Here is a 23,677-nt window from a genome sequence, read left to right on the forward strand (position 1 = left end):
ATTTATATTCATATTCATATATCTCAATATATAAAGGCATTTTTATAAATAAAATACAATAAAAGGGATAACACTTAAAACAGCGTTACTAATAATATAAATAAAGCAGTCCACCATGAGATTGCCTGAAAGGTAATTTTCTCTTCCTTGTGGACAGGGTCCCCTATACAACCTCATTCTTTAAAAAGTAGTTTCTGACCTATGGCTTTCTATGACCATACTTCCGTTTTGTGAGTCAAAATGACCACCTGGACACTGACTGTTCCTAATTTCCTAAACCAATGTCATTGTAACTTGATTGGCAAGACACACAGGGTAGGTTTTCATAGTCTGTGTATTAGGCCTTTGTCCTGTGCTCATCACAGAAGAAGGCACTGCAGATTACTCCCTGTAAAGCCAATTGCAGGGAAGCAACATGGAAGATCAATCTTGTACACGACAGGTACTGACATCTACACCAGCTTCTATACCAGCCTAACATTCAACTAGGGAGTCATCCACTATGTTCCCTGGGAAGTAACCCAGCTGAGACAACACATTTTCACTAACGGTCCTAAGTATAAGAGATACAGACATATGTTGGAGAAGACTGATGCAAAGTTGTATAGAAAAGTTGATTAATACATTGTCCTGTGATAGCCAGGAAACGAATTTTAGTTTCAAACATGTTATTTTTAAAAGCAGTGGGACATTAAGGCATTGATTTTTCTCTCTGGCCCTGGTTTCCATTTCTGCATCATGCAATAGTCCAACTAGACCTTGCACTGTTTCTGTTTCATAATACCGCTTCATAATTAGTGCCTGGAAGATTAAACATTACTCGTGTTCACGTGCCGACAGAAAGTGAGTCAGCAGGTCTTATTAGCACCGTGGTGAAAGGCACTCTTACAATTCACCAGCCAGACCTGCTATTATAAACATTAGGTCACACCTGTGGTGACCTCAAAACATTCTTGGAAAGCCTGATAACACAATATCAAACAACAGCTTTCTATCTGGAAATGTGGCTGGGCAAACAGACTGGGCAACTCCCTTTTAAGTGAATTGGCTAGCAAGACTGGGTGCCAGAATATGAGTTCTTACTGTCACTGAGGGCTTGGAAAATAGGAAGAGCCCTCTGTTCTCCAGATGATTGAAAACTATGAAATGTGGGCCACTTCCTATTGAAAGGAAAGGAAGAAATGGAGGAGGCAAGTTCTACAACATAAATAATAGAAAAGAGCACACATTTTAAGATACATTCATGACATTATGACTACCAAAAAATAAATAATGCTTTTCTCTGATTTGAATGAATGGCCTTCAGACAGTCCATCCCCAGGCCTGTTTGTGCAGTTACTAGCTTGCGGTGGGAGCACGATCAGACATGTGCACATCCTCAGGTTTCCTGGGGTTGCTGAAGGACCCCTGATGGGCTGTCTAATGGAATGCCAGGAGACCATGCTGTCTTCTCAGTACAGTCCTCTGAGACAGGTGACAAAAGGAGAGGGCTCCAACTTAAAGTCTTGTTTTCTGTTTCTGAATGGCTATAGCTGTCTCCTGAAAAAGAGAGTGTTGGGAACACGATGAGATGATAAAGGCTCCCCTCCCTCCCCCAGTCCTAGGGCTTGAACTCTGGGCCAGGGTGCTGTCCCTGGACAAGTTTTGCTCAGAGCCAGCACTCTACCACCTGAGCCACCGTGCCAAGTTGGCTTTTTGTGTGATTAACTGGAGCTAAGCGGCTCACAGACTTTCCTGTCTGGGTTGACCTTGAACTTGATCCTCAGATTTCAGCCTTCTGATAGCTAGGATTACATGCATGAGCCACTGGCACTTGGCTATAAAGGCTGATTTTTACAGAGCAATTTAAAAATAGTATGTTGAGCAATAGAGAAAGAACGAGTCAAAGTAGAGTCTAATTATATTTAGTTTACATCTGTGTGAGATAGTAGGTTTAAAAAGTGTAAAAGTCTTTCCGTTGAATACCTCTAAAAACTCTAAAGTAGCTCCCTTAAAGAAAGGTTGCTAGTGGGTTGCCAGCTACTCCGCAGGCAACCTTGGCAAAAAACTGACCAGACACCATCTCAATCAGTTAAGTCTGGAGGTGGTATCCACGCCAGATACATGGGAAGCATATACAGGAGAACCATGTTCCAGGCCAGGGCAGGAATAAATGCAAGACTTTATCAAAAAAATAACTATAGCAAGAAGGGCTCAAGTTGAGTGTCTGCCTGGTCAGCACAAGGACATAAACGAAACCGTCAAACTTACTTCATATAATAAAAGTAACATTCTCTCAGCAGGTACAAATACAATCCCAAATGTAATGTGATTACAGCATGAGACCAGAATGTAAGAAGAGAATTCCATGTAATCCTTTGTTCAATTTATCTTTTCTTGAAGTACCCTAAACCTCCATTCTGTCTTATAGGAACTATGTGAACCTATCAGAGAAAAATTTCCGCTTGAATATTACCTAGAAAGCTGTGGTTTAAGCCATGTTACTGTACCTCTCTTAAGCTCTGCTGCATCACCTTCTGTGGACTCGGAGTTAACATCATTTGCATTGTCCTGACAGCAGGAGTGCTGGGGAGGTGTTGGTACCACACTGTCCTTGAAGCTCTCCTCAGGAAACTGGCCACAGTCAGGGACAGTGGAAGCCAGACACACAGGTATCTTCATGGCTCTGAGGGGCTTCATTTCCAGGCTGTCCTGAGGGCAGGGTGAACCCCCTGCGATCACAGAGAGGGCACTGCTGCTCAAAGTGCTGCTGGCTTTGGTGAAACACCTGTGGAGTTTAAACCCAAAGAAACAGAACTCTCTTAGGGACATTACTAATTAGAATGTGAAATAGCATTTGGCATTGTATTTACAGATCTTTTTTTAAAAAATGAACATTGGTACTTAAAAATAACTTTATGATCATTATACCTTGAAATGCCAAGAACTTAAAAATTATAGCTATGGTAGAATACTGCAGGAGAATACATCAAAAGACACATCATTTAAGAATAGACCCTTGCTGTGTACCGCTAGTGTGTGTGTGTGTGTGTGTCTCTATATTCTGGGATAGAACCCATGGTCCTCCTATATCCCCAGCCCCAGCCCACATTCTGTCCTTTGATTAACCCTGATAGCAAAGTCTAAGCTATCTATGAATCTCTTAGATGTGTCACGTTTATGTTCCTGCAGGTATTCTGGAGACTTCTAAAAGTTCCATGTTGGTGATGGCTTAATATTGTCAGCTCAATCTCTGCTGTTTCCTCGTGCTACAGTGTCTCTACAAGCTGTTGACCTTGTCTTATTTGGGGAGCTAATCAATATCAAACCCCGACAACACGCTCCTTCACGCTCACTGTCAACACTGTTAGAAGCTACAATGACCAGAATTAGAGGAGGTTTCCTTTTGGGACTTCATTTGCCCAGTGGCCATTGCATTGGAGGTGATTATAAATGCTGGGAAACAATAAAAGACTGAGTGCACTAGTGAACATGGCAAACTGACCCCCCAACAACTAATAAATAAATTAATAAATAATAGGACAAAAGCACTACCGTCTGACAACAGATATAAGAAATAGAAAATAGTAGCCGGGAGCCGTGGCTCATGCCTATAATCCTAGCTACTCAGAAGGCTGAGATCTGAGGATCGTAGTTCAAAGCCAGTCCTCCAGGCACTAAAGTCTGTAAGACTCTTATCTCCAATTAACCACTAGAAAGCCAGAAGTGGCGCTGTGGCTCAAGTGGTAGGGGGCAGGATCCTTGAGCTGAAGAGCACAGGGACAACGCCCAGGCCCAGAGTTCAAACCCCATGACCACCACCACCAACAACAACAAAAAGAAATAGAAAATAGATTGGGGAAGACACTGAGTTCATATAAAATGATCAGCTATAACAAAATGATCTGCTAGAAGAGTGAAGGAGCCTACGCAATTAACAAACCAAATAAGTCAATCAAACTCTCTGTTCATCTCTGCGCCCAATGTTCATGGGCGCATGTGTGGCTTCAGTTGTGAAAGAGCTCCCCAAACATAAGAGCACACAGACTTTTGAGGATATCATTGCAAAATCACTTGGAGATGGTTTGTATGATGTGCATTTTCAAAGTACTATCCCCAAAAGGTTTTGTTCTCCTCTTCACTATCAGCCATGTAACTTGTACATTTCCCCCTGGATGAGTTATCTACTCATCTTCAGGCTGATTTTTAATTGTCTACTTCCTGTCCATTTCCAGTTTCACTTGGTCCCTTAAAGATAATTTCTTGTTCTTTCCTGATAGAACCTCTTAGTTTGTTCATCTGTGAATGTCATCAATGTCCTCTCTACTTTCTCTTAACAAACTATCAAGACAGATGGCAAATAGACCCCACTTAATGTCAGTCCTTTCCCATTAAACTAGCTAAGCTAACTGACAGATCACACTGATTACATACCCAGAACTGCAGTACTGCATCTAAATGAAGAGAGAGGCAGAGAGCTTTCGATGTATTTGATTTAAACTGTTTTCTTTTTTTTGCTGGTCACAGAGCTTGAACGTAGGGCTTAGGTACTGTCCCTAAGCCTCTTTGTGCTCAAAGTAATGCTCTACCACTTGAGCTACAGCCCTTCTTCCAGCTTTTTCTGAGTAGTTTACTGGAGATAGTACTCTCATGGAGTTTCTTGTCTGGGTTGGTTTCAAACTGTGATCTTCAGATCTCAGCCTCTGAGAGTAGCTAGGTAGGATTAGAGGATTACAGGTGTAAGCCACCAGTGCTTGGCTTTGTTTAATTCTTGAAATGCCAGAACCACACAAAGTTTTCTCAATTGAGAAAGAGGGAAACATCACCTTGCAAAATTCCATTATATATATATATATACACATATACATATATTATATACACACACACACACACACACATATATATATATATATATATATATATATATATATATATATATATATATATATATACTAGCTTTTCATAGTGAACTCTTACCTACTGGGTTAAAAACAAGAGAAGGTTCAAGCTAAGGAAATCCAGTGAGGCAAGTAGACAAACATAACATACCACAGAGGCCCTAGAGTAATATCAAAGTTCCCCACAGCGCCACCCTCTCCTCTTGCTTCTTCAATTATTACTCCTATCCTGCCTCCTCCAGTTCACGAAACAGTGCAGGCAAGGTTTCTCCCCCAGATAGTTATTTCTAATCTAGAAGGATAAGAAAAGGGACTAAAGGTTGGTAAGAACTCACTTCCTAAAAGCCCACTCCAAGAACTACATTTCTGTCTAAACCTGAGGCGGGAGAGAGAAAGGGGAGCTGGAGCCACAGGGCTCAGGGTAGGTGAGGTTCTGTGTAGGAAGAACGGTACAGGAGACCTGATCAGTGCCTGGGCAGTGGTGGTATATGAAGCATGAGTTTGATTGGGGAAGTCTCACATCTAAGAGGAAGGTTCACACAAGACACTCTTAGGTAAGTCACTCTTCACTGTAGTGTTTCCTAGCTCAATGATTGTACCCACTTACCTAGATCCATTCTTGACCCTTCCTTCCTTACCCTCCTCTACTAAGTACTCCAGCCTTTATTTTTGTTTCAATCTCCCAATATTACTTACTGCTAAATCCTAAATCTTTAACTCTTCATGTATAACTATCCTAGTCCACCATTTCTCATTTGTTATCTTAACTGTCTACACACTCCATTTATTCTTCAAATGGTATCCAGAGTATTCTTAGAATGCTGTCCTGAATAAATCCTTCGCTGACTGGACGTGGTTTTGAATGATGTGATTCCTCTCCCTTTTGACTTCTGCACTTTTCATTTCCTCACTACCTTCGACATCCGCCTGGTTAGATTCTCTGGGGATTTAAGCATTCTGCATTACTAGAGATTTGAATAAACAAAACTCTCTGCCTGGAAAGCTCTAAACATCCCCTTCTCTTTTATTTAATTTTCCAAATTCTTCAGAGACTAGCAAAAATGTCCTTGCTTAGGGAGGTCTTTCCTCTCTAACATGTCCTCCTCTATTCTTAGACCAAATGGTAATGGGTTAAGTAACTTTTAACAAGTCTCTACTATTTGTGAAGGATCAGGTACAGTATCACCTTTTTGTCCAGGTTGGCCTTGAACTGTGATCCTCTTACCTGTGGCTTTTGCACAGCTGAGAGTCAGACACATGCCACCAAGCCTGGCCTATTTGTTGACAAAAAGTCTTGATAACTTTTTGCTTGAATGTGTCTTTCTGATAACCTTTACTTCTCAAGTTGCTGAGATTGTGGCTATGAACCATAGAACCCAGCCAAAACAATGCACATTTATTCTACAATTAATCAAAATTTTCTTCAAATTCTGCTATCAAAAACTCCCAGAGATAACTTGGTCTTTTAATTTATTCAAAAATATAGAAAAAACCCTTTTGCAGTAAGAAAATATCCAAACTGGAATCCACATTCCAATTATTGCATGTACTAGCAGTATCTTTTTAGGTATAGAATTTGAATCCTGTGACATTATTGTGCTGATTAGTGAATCAAGATTTCTGACACAACTTTTAGAAGCTTAATAATCATTAAGAATACAAATGAAGAATAGTAGCATAAAAAGATTTTTCTATGTGCTGAAGTTCATTTGTTTTGCCTTTTTTGTCTATTTTGCGGGGGGGGATAGGTTCTCACTGTATAGGCCAGGCTGGCTTTAAACTCACCATGTAGCCTAGCCTGGCCTCAAATTGGTGACCTTTTTGTGTTATCCTTCTTATAACTAATGGCACCAACATACCTAGTTTCTCCATATTAAAATCTAAATGCATGCATTCCTCTATATAACTCTCTCCTGAATGAAATACTGATGTGTATATAACTTTAAAATGTAAAGTTGGCAAGTTTTGGCTACTTAATCTTAAGACTTTCACAATTAAAAATGAGTAATACATTAAAAAAATCAGTAATATTCCTATGAAAATACTATGTACATGAAGTTGTATAGGTTTTTCTTAGTTGCCAAGTATAGTCACATTTATTAATATCCCAACACATAGAGTAGAAAATAATAGGTAAGAAACAATTGTGGCTATATACAGAGAATGACTCTTCATTTGAATATCATTTCCATGAGAAAAACCCTTAAATATTGTAAGGCTATGTGTAAAAAAAAACCAATTAAGGAAGGAGAAAAAATCATAAAGCAGTGGAAGAAACCTAATAATGGCCCTGAACTTAGTGTTTTATACCATAGGCAACTTTTCAAGACCTTGCTTTGCTGCAGGAAAAGAACGGGAAGGAAAACATATGGCCTATGCCACTTTGTTCTGGTACATATTAACATACCTATTGTTGTTTCGACAATTTCGACAGTTAACACATTCCAGAGGGTCAATCTGAGGGACTGCTGTGTACATTCCTCCACCCTAGTCAGGAAGTTAAAACAGAGAGGAAAGGAGAGGGAGAGAGGGAAGGAGAGAAAGGGGAGAGGGGGGGAGGGGAAGGGGGAGAGGGAGGAAGAGGGGGAGGGGGAGAGGGAAAGGGAGAGGGGGAGGGAGAAACAAGCTGAATGTTATGGACTACTAGCCAATTAATCACAAATACATGTCCACCATAAGTTTATGGTACATTTTAACCAACTCTCTGAGCAACCGTATGCTTCTTATTTATTCTTTACAATATTAAACTGTACTCCAAAACTTCACTACCTTATTTTCTATGTATTTCTGGTCCTAGAGAAAGGCAAATAAACGAAGGGAGAAGGTTAGTCATTTCCCTTTAGAGGTTCAGATCTACTGGCCCCAAAGTACAGCACAGACCATAACCTCCTACTTGTTTTCTTTCTTTCCTAACAGTCATGGAAAAATGTTATGTGATGCTAGTTAGGCGTGACAAGGTGGGACGTCTATGCTTATGACATCACAAGATCAACTCATCTTCATTTTCCTGTAATTATTTCGATTAGGTCTGTTCTCACTAAATTTTCAAACATGTCATATTTTTCCAGATGGAGTTGATTGGCAGCCAGCAATGACTTGGAGGGTAGTATTAATATTTTGCTGTTGCATTTGGCGCAAACTGCCTAGCCCATTAAAGAAAATGCCCAGATTAACACATACCTCATTGTAAAGTGCTCACTTGCTATACAAAATGGCAAAGATGAAGTTCAAACCTGAACTGGCCTCAGAGTCAAAGTTCTGCTTGCTGGTGACAAAGAGCAGAAGTGAATCTGATAAGGGTGAGAGAGTCCCACTGTACCCAGACCAGAGGCAGGCCTTTAAGGTTAGGAAAAGTTCAGGCAATTGTTTTCCCTGGAATACTTTCCATTTCCATTCATCTCCTAACAACAGACAGAATCCAAGCAAACCAAAAGACTGAAATTTGCTCTAGCATTTCTTATCCACAGAGAGAAAGAGTATCCTTATACTATATACAGTCCATGAGGGCAGGCTTTAAAGGCATAGAAAATGAAGAATAAACACATCTAGCAAGATGATATATTTATTCCAGTCAGTGAAAGCTAATTCAATGTCTTTAATGCTCACTGACTCTTTTTAAAAAATGTCCTCATTTTCTCCCACCCAGGAGAGAAGAGTAAGAAAATGAATGGGCTAAAATCACAGATAAGTTCTAAAGTTATATATACCTAATGGGGCAAATATTATTGAAATAGCAAGGCATTGTTCAGAAAACACGAAGTTCCCTGTTCAAAGCAAACATTATTCTTATTTGCCTTCTCATGAAACACCATGTGCTATTCAAACCTTAATGCTTTTTCCCTGACCTTCTCCAATAAATGTTAGTCGTTTAGACAGAATGGGTGACCAAAAAAGATGAAGAAAGTCTTCTTCACAAAATAATGAAACCACTTTTCTTCTCTGGTGATGAGATATACTAAAGCAAATTAGATTTTTTTTGTATAACATAAACTCAGTCACATAAAAGCCATAAGTTTCTAGCTCTATGATATAAATCCTTGTATTATGGTTTTGTTCTCCAAAGGCAATATTTTCATAAACCTTTATTAAAGTTGAGATTAAACAGAAAATATTCTGTAAGCTTCTTCTAACTGTGGGTGAAGGCAAGTTTCTCTGAAATTAGAACAATGGCAAAAAACTAAATGTTTAATTCAACCAACTAAACATTATCTATGCTAAAAAAAATAATGTGGGTTCACATCCTAGTACAGAGAATCTTTAAGCTAACATAAACCTAAAATATGCTAGTCATCTAGTCTCATTTCAAAAGTTAAATAGTCATGTCTAAAATCAGGGCATTTTTAAGGGTTTGCCTTTCTTTGAGGCGGCTAAAGAATACTAACATTCTAAAATGCACGTAGCCACAACAGCAAAACACACAGAGAAAAACAAGCTCAACTAGTCTAGAAGTCACAATCTGGTTGCTTACAGGGATGTTTTGCATGGTCTACATAACATTTTCAAAACTCGAGTTTAGGGGTGTGCCTCAGTGGTATAACACTTGCTTACCATTTGGCCAGGCCTGGGTTTGACATTCACTATAGGGGAAAAAAATCATTTCACCTAGAATTACAGATGTTCTGAGGAATCAGAAAATCTAATGACAGAGATCTTCCACCGTGCATGGCAGCAGGAGGCACTGTATTCCAGATGCTTCTGGAATAGGATATCAATATGGTGTGTCTCTTCCAATGGTCTTATTCCCAGGTTGCTGTAATCAAGATTCCCTATCAGGTAGACTTCTCAGCATTTGGGTTTCTAAACTAAACTATGTAGCACTAACATGTCAAGTATCTGGTATCATGTCAAGGACCAGGAAATACACACGGGTATTTCCACTTCATCATGACAAGAACTCCGGACCTGTTTTTCATTGGCACTCCATTTCAGTGTTAAATAATTTTAAAAAAAAATAGGCACCGTGCTACCGACTAACCAAGACTGCTCTGATCAGGTGCTGATAGTGCTAAATACTATTTCCTTCCCTGTGAACTTGTAAGGTTTCTACATTGAAAAAAAAAAGTCAAGTCTGCTGACCCTGTTCTTGTACTTTAGCACCTAGTGGGACAGAAAGGCTATTATCTATTACCAAGTCTCTTACATTCACTAGATGGTGAGAATGTTCAAACTCCACGTGCGTCCTTGTTGACGAATTTGTGTGTGTAGAGTAAAGCCCTCCATTTAAGTTCCCATTCAGGATTCCATTGACTCCATTAGGGACTTTGTGGTGGTGATGGGAGCAGCCATTACTGAGGCTACTGTGGCCTAGGAAGGCTCCGTGGACATTTCCACTGATCCGATTTGTTGGTGAGAGCGTGGTATATTCCACCATCTGCCCGTTAATATCTGCCCCTTGGTAGAGATATCCTGGTGGGTCATATTCTGTTAAGAGGGCAAAAGAAATAAAAAGTCAAATACTGAAAATAACCATCTTCTTGCTAAGGAGTTTTTATTAATGAGATCCTTACAGAACTACCAATAGAATTTTTAAAAAGCATTCTAAAAAAAAATCTTCCAACGAAGTTTTAATAAAATTACTGCTGGTTTGTTCTTGACAATGGCGAGGTAGTCGGGAACTCTTGAGTCTATTATGAGTCTGTTAATAGGAAGAAAAATTAACCAGCGAAAAACACTCACTAGAGAATGAATAAATTGTACAAGCAGAAATTATCAAAGTACTGGCAATGCTAAGAAACAGTGCTTCAGTTCCCACACACTTCCAAGAGGTGACAAAGATAGTGTTAAACAACAACAAAAGATTAGCTTTAGGTAGGATAGTTTGAGCAGCAGTAAATAACAGTTTTAAGTAAGAGAACAGTGCCATGTGCGTTCACTAATGATGCGTTCAGAGAGCTCTTTGGTCACTGTAGCCCTCTGGAAGGTGATGGTGCACTACCAAAGGTAAAGGACTATTCTACTTCCTTATATTCAAAGCATTTAAACACGTCCTGATTTCTAGAGGTACAACCACTGGATATATTTAGTGAATCCCTCAGAAATCACAATGTATAATGATTTTTTGGTCAGGATCCTGGTAAGTATTCAAAGGTATTAACAATCCTCAAGCCTGGCCCTCCTCTAGAGCTCCTCCTCTTCCTGTGCTCTTCTTAAACGGGTGGGTAGTTGTCAGAACAGCTGCCTATCTTCTCCATTAGCTTACATCCATCCTGAGAGAGAAAGGAACTTATTTTTTTTTAACTTTATCATCATTGTGCCTGGCATATAGAAGAAAACCTGAATGGAATGAATGACTGAGTGAACACTTTTATGGCAATTTTTCATTTAAAATCATATTATCAGTGGAGTTGGAAGTATGGCTCAGGTGGTACAGCATCAGTGAACGAAAGTGTCAGATACCAAGTTAAAGGTCCAGTCTCAAAAAATTTTTTAAATCATTTACTGGGTCTTAAAGAAGAATGACTAACTAGATTAATCTTGCTCAGACAAGAATAATAATACTTCAACCTGATACAGACACCTCTCTTCCTGTCTAGCTTTTGGAAGCACCATCCAAATACAACCCCATCACTCTTTCTCGTGAACTGTTAAACACATGTAGAATTGATAGAATCCATTTCTAGCATTCACTTGCTTTTCCCTCATTCCCTTATTCTGGGATGAAAAAAGGAAACCAAATAACCCTTTCTGCAAAGTGTAAGATTCCTTCTTGATCTGACTATCCTACTTTATAATAGCTGCGGTAACAAGAAAGGTAGGTTATTAGTGTCAGAACAGTACAACCATCTACCCTGCAAGCACACCTAGTGAGACATGCTTGAGGAGCAGAGACACTCCAGAGCAGTTTGGGTAGAGTGGAGACAAGGACAGAACTGTTATTTTCCAGCTGTGTCACTCGGGGACAGTAGCTTAGAAACATCTTCATTCCTTCACTGTGTTACTTTCCATCAGGCAATTTCTATCCCCTGTTAACCTTGACCAGACTCCACCAACATGTTCCCTAGGCGACTGCAAAGCTAACGCCTCAAGAACTCATCCTCTTTGGTGGTCTGACAAAGCCAGAATTTCCCAGCACCAAGTCAACTATTTACTTAGAGACCTGTTTAGTTGGGGCTTTAGTGTTTGTTTCTACTGGGCAATTTAATTTGATGCTCTACTTCCTTTGGCTGACAGAATGGTTTTTAAGTCACTTCCTCTGAATGGAAGAGTATCGAACAGGTTTCATAGCATGGCCCCTAGTACATAAAGTGTTAGGAATCCATATTCCGACAGTAAATTTTTTTTCCTACCCATTGGTAGGAAATACAAGGTGATACTTATAAATGGCTCACTCTGTATGGCGTTCTGTTGGCGACTCTTCCATAAGCACATTGCAATGAAGACCATCAGAATGAGGACCATGACACCCAGCACACAGCCAACGATGAGGTACAGCATGTCACTGCTTCTGGCAGGATTGGTTGCAGGCCCAATGTTCCCTCCGCTTCCAGAGGAGTTGGGAGGGGTACTCAAGTCCTTCACAGGATACTCAGAAGCTCCAGGGACACGTTTCACTAGTTAAGTAATACAAAGAAAAAGCATGATGTCAGGGTGAAGACTGAGTCTGTGAGCCAGTTTCCTCTCTGAAGGAGGTCTGGTTAGGAATGTGAACCAGTCTGTGTATACTCCTCACTGAGACAATCTGATCAATAATGACTCAGAAAGAGGGCTCCAAAGCTTAAAATTGAAGTGTACCTATGTTTTATTCCACAGATTTTAGAGCAATCATAAGAGCAAAGAAACAATATACACTTGGTCTAACCTCAGTCTGCTGCATGATTATCTGCTTAATTGTATTTGTAGAAAACTCCCAAGCAGCTGAAATAAAATAGGCGGCTGACTGAAATCCCTTTCTATCTGATACATTTCATAACAAGCCCCAGAATTACATATTTTAGACCTCTACTGTGTATTAAAAAGAATAACCAATCACAGAAGATATGGCTTTGAACTATCCAAAATACTACATATGATTTCAAAAACAGAATGTATAATATTTGGCATATTCTGCAAAACCAAGACTTTTGAAGGCCAAATAAAATGGAATACCTTTACTTGAATCATTGCTATTTGAGCAATCTGGCAATTCAAATTCAAAATATACTTAACAAGTGGAACTTAAATCCTACTTTCTCTATTCCCTATATACATGTTCCTACCATTCTAGATGTTACTGGAAAGATGCAGGGTGTGGTTCCAGCCTAATACCTGGAACCACATTGCTTTGGTTTGAACTCACCTCCACTTGCCACCAGCGATCTGTTTACCTCCACAAACCCTAGCTTTGACAGTTGAGGACAGCAATAAGAGTGAGTAGTCGGCAGTTTGTCTTCTCCAACCTAACTGCTGTTAATGAAAGCCTTAAGGGGACCTCAGAGAGGTGGTTAAGTCTAAGTGTTCTAGATGGTGCCTTAGATGATAAAATTCTAGATGGTGTGTTAGATGAAAAAATTCTAAGGTCAAACCTAAAGAAATCAAAGAGGTTTCTGAGGCAAGACGGGTCGATCTTCTATATCCTCTGTGAAAGAACACAATTACTCATGAGTAAGTCCTTCAGAGTTATTCACTCTGAAGAAATTAATGAGAAGGATTAGTGCTTATGCAGACAATTTTTTAAGACATGTTCCAGAGTCAACACATTAAACTTCTGTGAGTACAGTGTGAATGCACAAATCTAGCCAATGGTCCAAAGAAGACATTTCCTTAGGGAGATGTATATCAATAGTCTGAAGGAAGAATCCAGATTAGAATTTCAGGACTGGGCTAGGAAGAAACCACAGATTCTCATCCTTTGCTCACCTTTTGTCTCACAGATCATCACGTTGCTGAACTCACTCTCTCCACCTTCATTAAAGCACTGCATTTTGATGTCATAGGAGGTTTCTGGCTGCAAGTGACCTATCATGTGCCATTGCTTTGAGCCTAGAAAAGAGAAATAAAACCCAAACTTCACACATGACACAGTGTGAATGGTAATTCCTCTGTATTTTCAGAATGAACTGAGGGGCAGCATCCATCACCATCTATATAGTGTTAGTGTGATGAAGATGTATTTCATCTAAGCAGTGTGTGTGTGTGTGTGTGTTTGTGTGTGTGCGTGTATTATTCAGAATCTGAAAAAAGGGGAGGGAAGCAAATTCTACTAGGAGACACTCAGCTTCTGCTCCCAGTGTCACAGCTCAGTGGGTCTTTGAGTCAGGGTCTCCCAGGCACACGAGTGTATAACAGAATGATTCTGTTATCCATGGAACATAGCCAACATTTCATTTAGAAACACTTCCAAACTGAGCACTCTCCATTTTCATTTCCATGGACCTGTGACAAACTTTCATAAACAGGGACAAGTTTTTTTTTTTTTTTTTTTTTGCCAGATTTAATTAACTCTTCAAGCACTCTTAATCTCCCTTTGAAAACAACTCTTCAAACTGTCTCTACTGTTTCTTAGAAATTCAAGTATACCACCAACTGATTTAAGCATTAATTAAAGAGGGAGAAAACAAAACAGAACCGCATGCCTAAATCAAATCTACTTGGCTGACAGGACCAGTATCACAGGCTCCTTTCTAATCCAACACAGACAAAAACATTTCAACCCCCTTTCCAAGTCACCAGCACAAAACCGCTCACTTACACCGACTCCTATTTTATAAGGGAGGAAAAGAAAAATCTGCTTGTTTTAGGATCAAGGATCTCTACGAGGCTCAAGGAGTGAGGAATTCTATGCCTCATTTATAAAATGTAAAAAGACCCTCCCCCTGCTACAAGTTTTTTTTTTTTAATTCAAAAACTGGTTGAAACCAGTATAGGCCTATTTCTAAAAATCCTTCCCCCAAAGACTTCTATTTTTACTCTAGCCTTAGGTCTTTCCTAACCTGGGCCTACACTCACCTACTATAAACATGCTCTTGAATAATTACTCCACTAGACTTGAAATTTTCCTTTCATAGTACTAGTAAAAATGGAATTTAAATGAGGCTTTTGATCTGTTACCAAGAGAAAATGCCTTGTCAGACTCATATTCCAGTGTTACAACAATTCTTCCAATGGCTAAAATTACAACATGTATCAGTCAAGAGAAGAAAATTTTTACTGATCTTTGATAAATAAGACAATTAAGTACATTAGTAGGCTTAAAACCAATTAATCAGCATATTGCTTTTGCTAAACAAGCAATTATTTCCCCAAAGACATTCTAGAAAAAAAAAAAACTTATCACAGAGAGAGTATTGTGACTCATTTGGAACCTAACTTTTTTTTTTGCCAGTCCTAGGGCTTGAACTCAGGGCCTGAGCACTGTCCTTGGGATTTTTCCTCAAGGCTAGCACTCCACTTGAGCCAAAAGTACCACTTCTGGCTTTTCCATGTATGTGGTATGGAGGAATCGAACCTGGGTCTTTGTGCATGTTAGGCAAACACTCGACCACTAGGCCAAACTCCCGGCCCCCTGACAAGATAAAAATATTGCACACAAAATCAATGGTATACTGGAAACACTTACAGTTTACCTAAACATGGGCCTTAATTTAGGAAATGGAAAAACTTAAATAATTGTTCTTACTGTATTCTTTTGTAATTGTTTCAATTCATTTCGAGTTATAATTTGGAATCAAGACATATAAGTAACCAAAAACTTCAAAAAATTTTAGGTACAAAGGATGAATTTTGTTCCTAGAAATAGACCAATAGTTCTGTTTCAAATGTAAGAATTCCAAATGCATACACTTGGAAATAAGGAATAAGCAAATTACACAGCACAGTGGAGCCACTTAAACATCTTAACTGCTCCGTGTACTACATTTACAAACAAGTTCCCTGTGAATCACAGGCAAAATTCACATCTGTAGACACTACTACTAGATTCAAAAGGCTTGTTAAACGAATTTTCAAGTCCCAGGCTCAGTATTCAAATCACAGATGTTTGTAAAAGTTCAAAGGTTTTCCTAGACAACATAGTTGAAAAACTGTTTTGTAAGTGTAAAAACTGTTTATAAGTGGTGAACTCTAGAAAGTATAACTAGGAAGTGGAGGGGAGGACGGACAAAGGAAAACAGAATGATGCAGTTGTTTGTTTCATTTACATTTGCCTCGTTTAGAACCATTTTATGACAAATGTTTAACTACTGTCAAAATTAAAAAAAAAAACCAGTCTGATACCTTCACTTCTCTTAAGTCAGGCAAACTAAAATTAAGACTTGCATAGGGCTAAAATGTAGCTCAGTCATGAACAATTTTCTTTCCATTTCCTTTTGATTTTATTATATTTTTTCTATTTTAAAAGTTGTATTACTTATTAGTGTATGGATACTACTTTTTAAAAAGGGCTTCCACTCTGTTATTTCCATATATGTAGATAATGTACTTTGAATACACAAATCTATCCAATGGTCCAAAGAAGAGATTTAGAATTTGACCCAATGCACTGAGTTCACAGGTTCCCATGTCCCTCTCATGTGCCTTCTTGGTCACTTCTCTGCCCCAAGACCTTGATTTTTAAGAGCACAAAATTGCTTACTCATTAAAATCATGGCAGGAGAGAAGTGATCATGTCTCCATTCAAAACTATTTATCGAATACCTACTATGCCCCCATTATAAAAACTCATAAATAAAATTTTCACATTCCAAAAATTATTCCATTGAAAACACACACACACACACACACACACACACACACACCAAAAAGTAAACATGGTACAGTGTATGTAAGACAAATTATTTTAACAAAAACCAAATGAGGTATTTGATGTCAACAAGTCATATGGAAAATTATCTTGGCCCAAAGCAATTTTTTGACATGATCCATTACAATTTTTTTCCCCAGATGGAAACTGAACCCAGGGCCTCCCACATGCTAAGCACGGCTCTACCACTGAGCTACACACAGCCAAGACATGTAATATTTCAAAGAAGCAGAATCTTGGAGTCAAAAAAAAAAAAAAAAGAGCTCAGAGGGTATCTTTCTTTCAAAGCAAGAATCTCATCCAAACCATTACTAAGAATTACACATCTAGCTTCTACTGAACATTTCCAAAATTGGAATCTATTGCTCTTTGAGAAAACCTAGGCATCTTCGTTAGAAATTTCTTCTTTATATTATTTCCTTATAACCAACCCTTCTCCAATGGATTTAGTGCCTTAATATCTGAAGACAACTATCTTGTTGCTTCTGTTACATCTTTTTTTTTCTATTCTGAGCATTATTAGACATTGCATTGTTCTTTTGAGACTCCATTCAGATTCATTCATTCAATGCACCTTAACTTTGAAAAGGTTGGGGATGAAGTAATGAAAAAGAAAAAAGTCCCATGCCCATAGGAAGGAGGAGAGACAACGTTTAAGTAAAGAATTTCAAGTATTCACTCTCATATACTTGAATCTATGAAGCTCACTTTTGGTTGAAACTTCAGGGAAAGTTTGATATTTAAGCCTTCAAAAGAGCAAAATGTAAGTATATACATAAAACGTTAGGAGAGGGTACAGTAGGTGACAAGAACCACCTTGTATCTAGGTCTCTAGGTAAAAAAACAAAACAACAATGTAATTTTGGTGCAGAAGAGGAATCCGAAAGAAGACTGGAATAACCAGTCTCCAATTAGGAAGGTACAGGAATGTAGTAGATGGGGGAAGGGGATGTGACAGGGGAAAGCTAGCATACATAGTCATTGGACCATATCCAAAATTCTGGTTTATCAATCAGGATCATGCCTGTAACCCTAGCAACTCAGGAGGTTGGGATCTGAGGATCAAAATTTATAGCCAGCAGGAAATTTATAGCCTGGACTTTTCTGGGCAGAAAAGTCTATAAGACACTTATCTCTGATTAAACACCAAAAAGCTAGAAATGAAGCTGTGGCTCAAGTGGTAGAGCACTAGCCTGGAGGAGCAAAGCTGAGCAATAGTGCCCAGACCCTGAGTTCAAGCTCCATAACTGGCACAGAGAAAAAAAAAATAAATTCTGGATTCCATTTAAAATGCAGTAGAAAAGTGGTTCCAGCACCTTCTGCAATCATGTATGCTTGCATTATTCTCTACAGGATATTCCAATTTCTAGTACAGATGTCAAGGAAAACAGCTTTAATGAGCTGTTAATTTTAATCATAGGTAGAAGTTCTAGTTAAATTTTATACTTAGCTTGCTGGTCATTTAAAGACAACAGAAATCAGGAATAGTAAGTAAATAAAGTCATAATACGCAGTGCACCTATGTGAAAATCAATCAGGAAATCTGATAGGGTGTGAAGGGCTGGGTTAGATGAGGAGAATGATAGATGGGGGGGGACACTAATTGAGATGCATTACCCCATTCATTGACATGTTGAATTGAAACTGTTCTGTACAACTACAGATACTCAGAAATGAAATTATAAAGGAATCCAAATTTTTCTCAGATAAACTTCTGATGAAACACACTGACTCTTCTTCCCCCATACTTTAGTAACTGTCTCCATTGATAAAAAATGCAGGCTAATACTACACATATGATAAACTGGGGAAAAACTGGCTTTTTTTGAGACAAACTCAATAGTGTTAATGCCTACAGCATTTCATTCTTGCTTAGTTGTGATGATGTATTTCATATTGCTTACAAACCCTATTCTCTGGAGCCCTTTTGGGGGACCCCCACTAACTGAGGGAACTCACCTTCTACCACATCCCTCTTGTAGTCACTGTCATTGTCACTGTCAGTTGGTCGATAGTAGATATAAAATCCTTGAATGGGAGTGTTATTGTTACTTGATGGAATGTACTAAAAAAAAAAACAGATGAAGAGATTTATCAAAACAAAAACTGTACTATGTAACTCATGTAATTGCAAATCTCTCTGTACATCACCTCTACACTAACAATAAAGTAAATATATATATATATACACACACACATATACATAGAAGGGCCAGGAGCATAGCCTAGTGGTAGAGTGCTCACCTAGCATGCATGAAGCCCTGGGTTTGATTCCCTGGTACCACATACACAGAGAAAGCCAGAAGTGATGCTGTGACTCAAGTGGCAGTGTGCTAGCTTTAAGCAAAAAGTGTCCAAGGACAGTGCCCAGTTCTTAGTTCAAGCTCCAGGACTGGCAAAATAAATAAATAAATACCCTGAAAGTAAATTTCACATCCATAAAGATTTCTTTATGCAGTGATATGGTTCTAGTTTCATTTTGCAGGCATAGTTAATGGTCATTTTTAACTGCATTCAAAGATATTTAAGGGCATTAAGAGTATTTTCTCTTACTGCAGGGCTCAACCAAAATAAAGACATATTTTTGTAAATAAATGAAATACTAGTGTGTACAGTTTATCTTTAAAGATAGAACATCTACTTGGTTCCCAAGGCACAATGTCAACTAAGTTAACAACATTCAGATAAGCGCTGAGGAAACAATGATTGTGTTTTTAACCCGCCCCCTTTTAAACATGGGCTTTTGGACAACTGATACTCTTCATCTTTCGTCCTTAGCTCAAGGAAAAGTTCAATAATTGGTTGTTCATAGATCATATCATAAGATCATGAAGTTGTAGATACGACCAAGACAGGAAGCTCTCTAATGAGAAAAGCAGTGTACGTACCGTCCATTTCAGCAAGATCTGGGTATCGCTGACAGCCTCCGTGTATGCGATGTGAGGTCCAGTTATGGGACGGTTGGAAAAACGACTGGGGAAGCCAGCCACCTGGTAAGGCCGGGATGCCGAACTCCGAAAACTCTCACCATAATGGTTGATAGCAATGACCCTAAATTTGTATGTTGAACCTTTAGGGGAAAAACAGACACACACACACGCACACAACCCTCACATTATTATAAAAAGCTATACTAATGGCTGGTGATATAGTTCAATGACAGAGCACTTGTCTAGCATGTGCAAAGCCCCAGATTTGATTAAGTAGATTCTTTCCACTTTGAAAGAAACCACTGGCATGAAGTTTATCAAGAGGCACAGCAAGGGGGGTTGCAGATGCCATCCCAATTCCAAAGACAATACATAGGATGTGATGAATCAGATTTAAATGATAACAGAAGGAATTGCTTTGGCTTAGGCATTAAGAATGAAAGAAAGGCTGAAGACAATTCTTGAAAAAAAATCTAAAGAGCAAACGAAAAACCCCAAAGAAAGTTTCCTAATCACTCAACACTGGGCTTCTGAAGACACTGTTAAGTCTATAAAATGTTACTTCATTTAAAACTGCTGCCTCCTCCCACCATACCCCAGCATCCCCACAATTCTCTTTTATCCGGTTACCTGGCTAGAAAAACACAGGCATTTGCTAGTAGCTTACAGATACAAGTCTAGAAACAAAATTTAGGATCTGCCACTAAAATTAAATGTACAGAACCAGCAAGTATTAATTATATCATTTCCCTAAGACAAAGCACTGGTTCTAAATGCTGAGATTCAGTATTAAATCCAACAGTTTTAGTCAAATATCCACTTTCCTCTTAACATGTTCTAGTAAGACATATATAGCTGCATTTATATATAAAGATGCTCACCACATCGTTTCTAATTGCAAATGTGTAGGCATAATTTAAAAACTAGAGGGAAAAAAAGAACAGTTAAGGACTAAGGCTCTAGTTTAATGGTAGACAGTTTGCCTAGCTGGGTTCAATACCAAGCACACACACAAAAATTAAAAAACCAGGAAAAAAAAAAGATGAAGGTAGACACAGAGCTATTAAACACCGAGTTTTTGAAGCATTTTAGATGGTGCTGGAAAATACCTATAATACAATGGTGGGGACACAGTCATATTTAATGTACATTATATGAAAGTTGAACTATGAAACTTGGAGTAGAATGAGGGAAGAGTGACATTGATCACGATGCATTGTACATGTAATCTGACTTGTAGAAATGCAACCCCTTTATACAACTGCTTAAAAGAAATTTTTAAATGAAAATAATGGTTTTTATAGTTGTTACGATTTCTTGGGGATAAAGGGTTAAAATAAATATACTGCAGTGCACCAGTGGCTCACACCTATAATCCAAGCTACTCAGGAGGCTGACATTTGAGAATCGAGGTTCCAAGCCAGCCCAAGCACAAAAGTCCATGAGATTCTTATCTCCAATTAACCACCAGAAAGCCAGAAGTGGCATGTGGTTCAAAGTGGTAGAGCGCTAGATTTGAGCTGAAGAGCTAGGGACAGGGCCCAGGCCCAGAGTCCAAGCCCCATGATTGACAAAAAAACAAAAACAAAAACAAAAACAAAAGCCCCAAATATTGCTAATTGCTCTGGAAAGGTGAATTTCAGGTGACTTAATCTCGTCATATTTTAGCTTCAAATTTTTATGTCATAAACATTCATTTGTTTAACAGGTAGGAAAAGAAATAAGGCTGTTAAGCTATGCAACTAAAGTTTGCACTGATGGTTAAAATTTTAAAAAGAAAAAAAGCAAAGAAGGAAATGTTTGTGTATCTCTACCTGGTTCTAAACTACGAACTTCCACAGAGAGTTTGGAGGGAGGGATATCTTCAGCTGCTACCAGCCAATCGCTGGTCCTCATCCGTTTGTACTCCACCTTGAAGGCAGTGATTGGAGAACCGCCATTTGCCCGGGGAATCCACGTCACATAGACTGAAGTCTCGGATGCAGTGGAGATTGTGGGCCGATCTGGTGCCTCTGGAACTGAAAATGCAAATGGATTCTGTTTTCACATAACTCACAATGTCAGAGGGAAGAACAATCAAATGTGCTGTGAGGGATAAATCCCAAAGTTTGTGTTATTGAAGGTTCCCCACCAAACTTTTTTTCCAGAGGTAATAATCTTATGACTCTCTTCCTGTCCTCTGTTGAAAAGCTAATGGAGAAATGTAAGGGAAACACAGGAAATGCAAAGACGGTAAAGTCTAATGATCTAGACTTGATAATTACCTCTGAAAGACTGAAAGTTAATGACTATGGTATTTATGACTATGCTCTTTTGGCATCATGATTAAAACAATATGTCACTTAAGATTGGTGCTTCCAGTCTGATTTCGCTTATAGTTGTAATAAATACTCACCATTATGTGCTATCTTATTTAAATGTTTTTCTTTGTCCAAACTACATAAAACTCATTCCATAATCTGTTGATTATTAACTTAGCCATTGCCATTATAGTCTACTTCAATATACTTCAAGGCTATGGAAAAAATTTGTAGTCCAAAATTCAGATGGCAAGCAGTAAGATAAAATTTGTCTGATTAGGCCAGGAGTTTGGCCTAGTGCTAGATGCTTGCCTAACATGCACGAAGACCCAGGTATGATTCCTTGGTACTACATACACAGAAAAAGCCAGAAGTGGTAGAGCTCTAGACTTGAGAAAGACCAAGGACAATGCCTAGGCCTTCAGTTCAAGCTCTGGGACTGGCAAAAAAAAAAAACAACTGCCTGGTTAAAATTAATACTGATACCAAAGGGAGGAGAGAATGTGCTTGGGAGGAAGAGAAGGCAGGTTATCAAGAAAGGTACTTTCAGAAAGCTGATCCACATAACTAAGCAGGAACAATTGGGGTTAAGGAATTTGCTTTATTTAGCAACTTGAAGGGGAGGAGATGCACCGATCATCGAACAGCGCAGGACTAGACCCAGTGGAACATCAGGAGTAAGCTAGCAATCTGAGGTCATGCACTCGACTTCTGCTCATCATCAAGCAACAGGGCTTCCCACTCAGCTGGGGAAAAAAAAAAAGGCTGGACCTAGGCCAATTACATTGCAAACTAGTAATCTGCCGTTCTGGTTTGCCTGAGCCACTAAGCCACTAGTGAGTTCTGCAAATGTGAGCTGGTTCTCAAAAGGCTGCGGGTCCTTTGGTGTGCTGGCAAATGACTTGTAAAGTGGGAACAGGAAGAGCCAACCTAGGCCACAGTGATGGGACTTTTGTGGAGCCATGAGAAGGAACTTTGCCTGTATCCAGGCTCTGATTCTCAAGCAATGTGCTTTCATTCATCTCATGCCTCTCCAACTCTCATTCTAAGCATTAGAAAGAAGGGAATGATGGTGAATAAGGTACTCATATGAAGAGTGCTAGAGTGTCTCAAAAAGAAATTATGATACTTACTGTATTCCTTTCAATTAGAAAGCAATGGAAACAGAATAAATAGAATGGTTAGTGCATCTCATTCTAAAGATGAAAAAAATCAAATGTGTTCCTTTGACCAAGAAAGCCAAACAAGAGTATAAGGCTCTGAGTTTATGCCCCAGAACTAGCACACACACAAACACAAAATATTTTTAAATCACATAAAACATATTAATTCTAGAACTGATAAGTGTGGGATTTAGTACAAAAAAAGGAGTCCTGAAATTTTTACTGCTCTGACATTTAAAATCCATATAGCTATCTAAATACATGCAATTTTCAGCAAACTGATTTATCATTGATATTACCATACATTATGATAAAATCACACACAGGCAAAAATATAAGTTTAGTTTTCTTACCAAAGGAGACCAAAAACACTTTAAAAAACTGTTGTAACATACATTGTAGTACAATGAAAGAATCCTGGTAGATGGATTTCATTGTTTTATGGATTAGGAAAACAAAACAGGACACTTTGGCTATAAAGTTAGAGAAAAACTAGCCTAAGAATCAAGGCCTAGTCCTATAATTAGTCCAATAATCTCCACTTTAATTCCTTTAAGTGGACAGTCCTGAAGTTTTGAAACTATCTTTAAGCCTTAATCCAGGCCAATTCTCCTTATTAGATACATTAAATGATCCATTTTATTATTTGTTAAATGTGAGATCTCATTTTTAGAGAGTATTTAAATTTAAT

At 38.6% G+C, this 23,677-nt stretch overlaps 1 protein-coding gene across 2 annotated transcripts in view; it reads right to left on the bottom strand.

Moving 5' to 3' along the window:
* Positions 1-247: 247 nt before the first annotated feature.
* Cdon (cell adhesion associated, oncogene regulated) overlaps positions 248-23,677 on the bottom strand; it is a 76,467-nt gene continuing 53,037 nt past the window's right edge. For both annotated transcript variants that reach the window (XM_090319678.1, XM_090319677.1), the window contains 9 exons: positions 21,338-21,541; positions 19,482-19,663; positions 18,553-18,658; positions 13,713-13,835; positions 12,206-12,427; positions 10,018-10,298; positions 7,285-7,364; positions 2,490-2,767; positions 248-1,539 (listed from right to left, as the gene is read on the bottom strand). In XM_090319678.1, the coding sequence (XP_090175804.1) occupies positions 1,379-1,539; positions 2,490-2,767; positions 7,285-7,364; positions 10,018-10,298; positions 12,206-12,427; positions 13,713-13,835; positions 18,553-18,658; positions 19,482-19,663; positions 21,338-21,541 (1,637 nt within the window). In that variant the 3' untranslated portion in view covers positions 248-1,378. The remainder of the gene's footprint in view (positions 1,540-2,489; positions 2,768-7,284; positions 7,365-10,017; positions 10,299-12,205; positions 12,428-13,712; positions 13,836-18,552; positions 18,659-19,481; positions 19,664-21,337; positions 21,542-23,677) is intronic.

Source organism: Megascapheus bottae, chromosome 27, assembly GCF_031878675.1.
Source record: "Megascapheus bottae isolate mThoBot1 chromosome 27, mThoBot2.hap1, whole genome shotgun sequence".
Classification (NCBI taxonomy): Eukaryota; Metazoa; Chordata; class Mammalia; order Rodentia; family Geomyidae; genus Megascapheus; species Megascapheus bottae.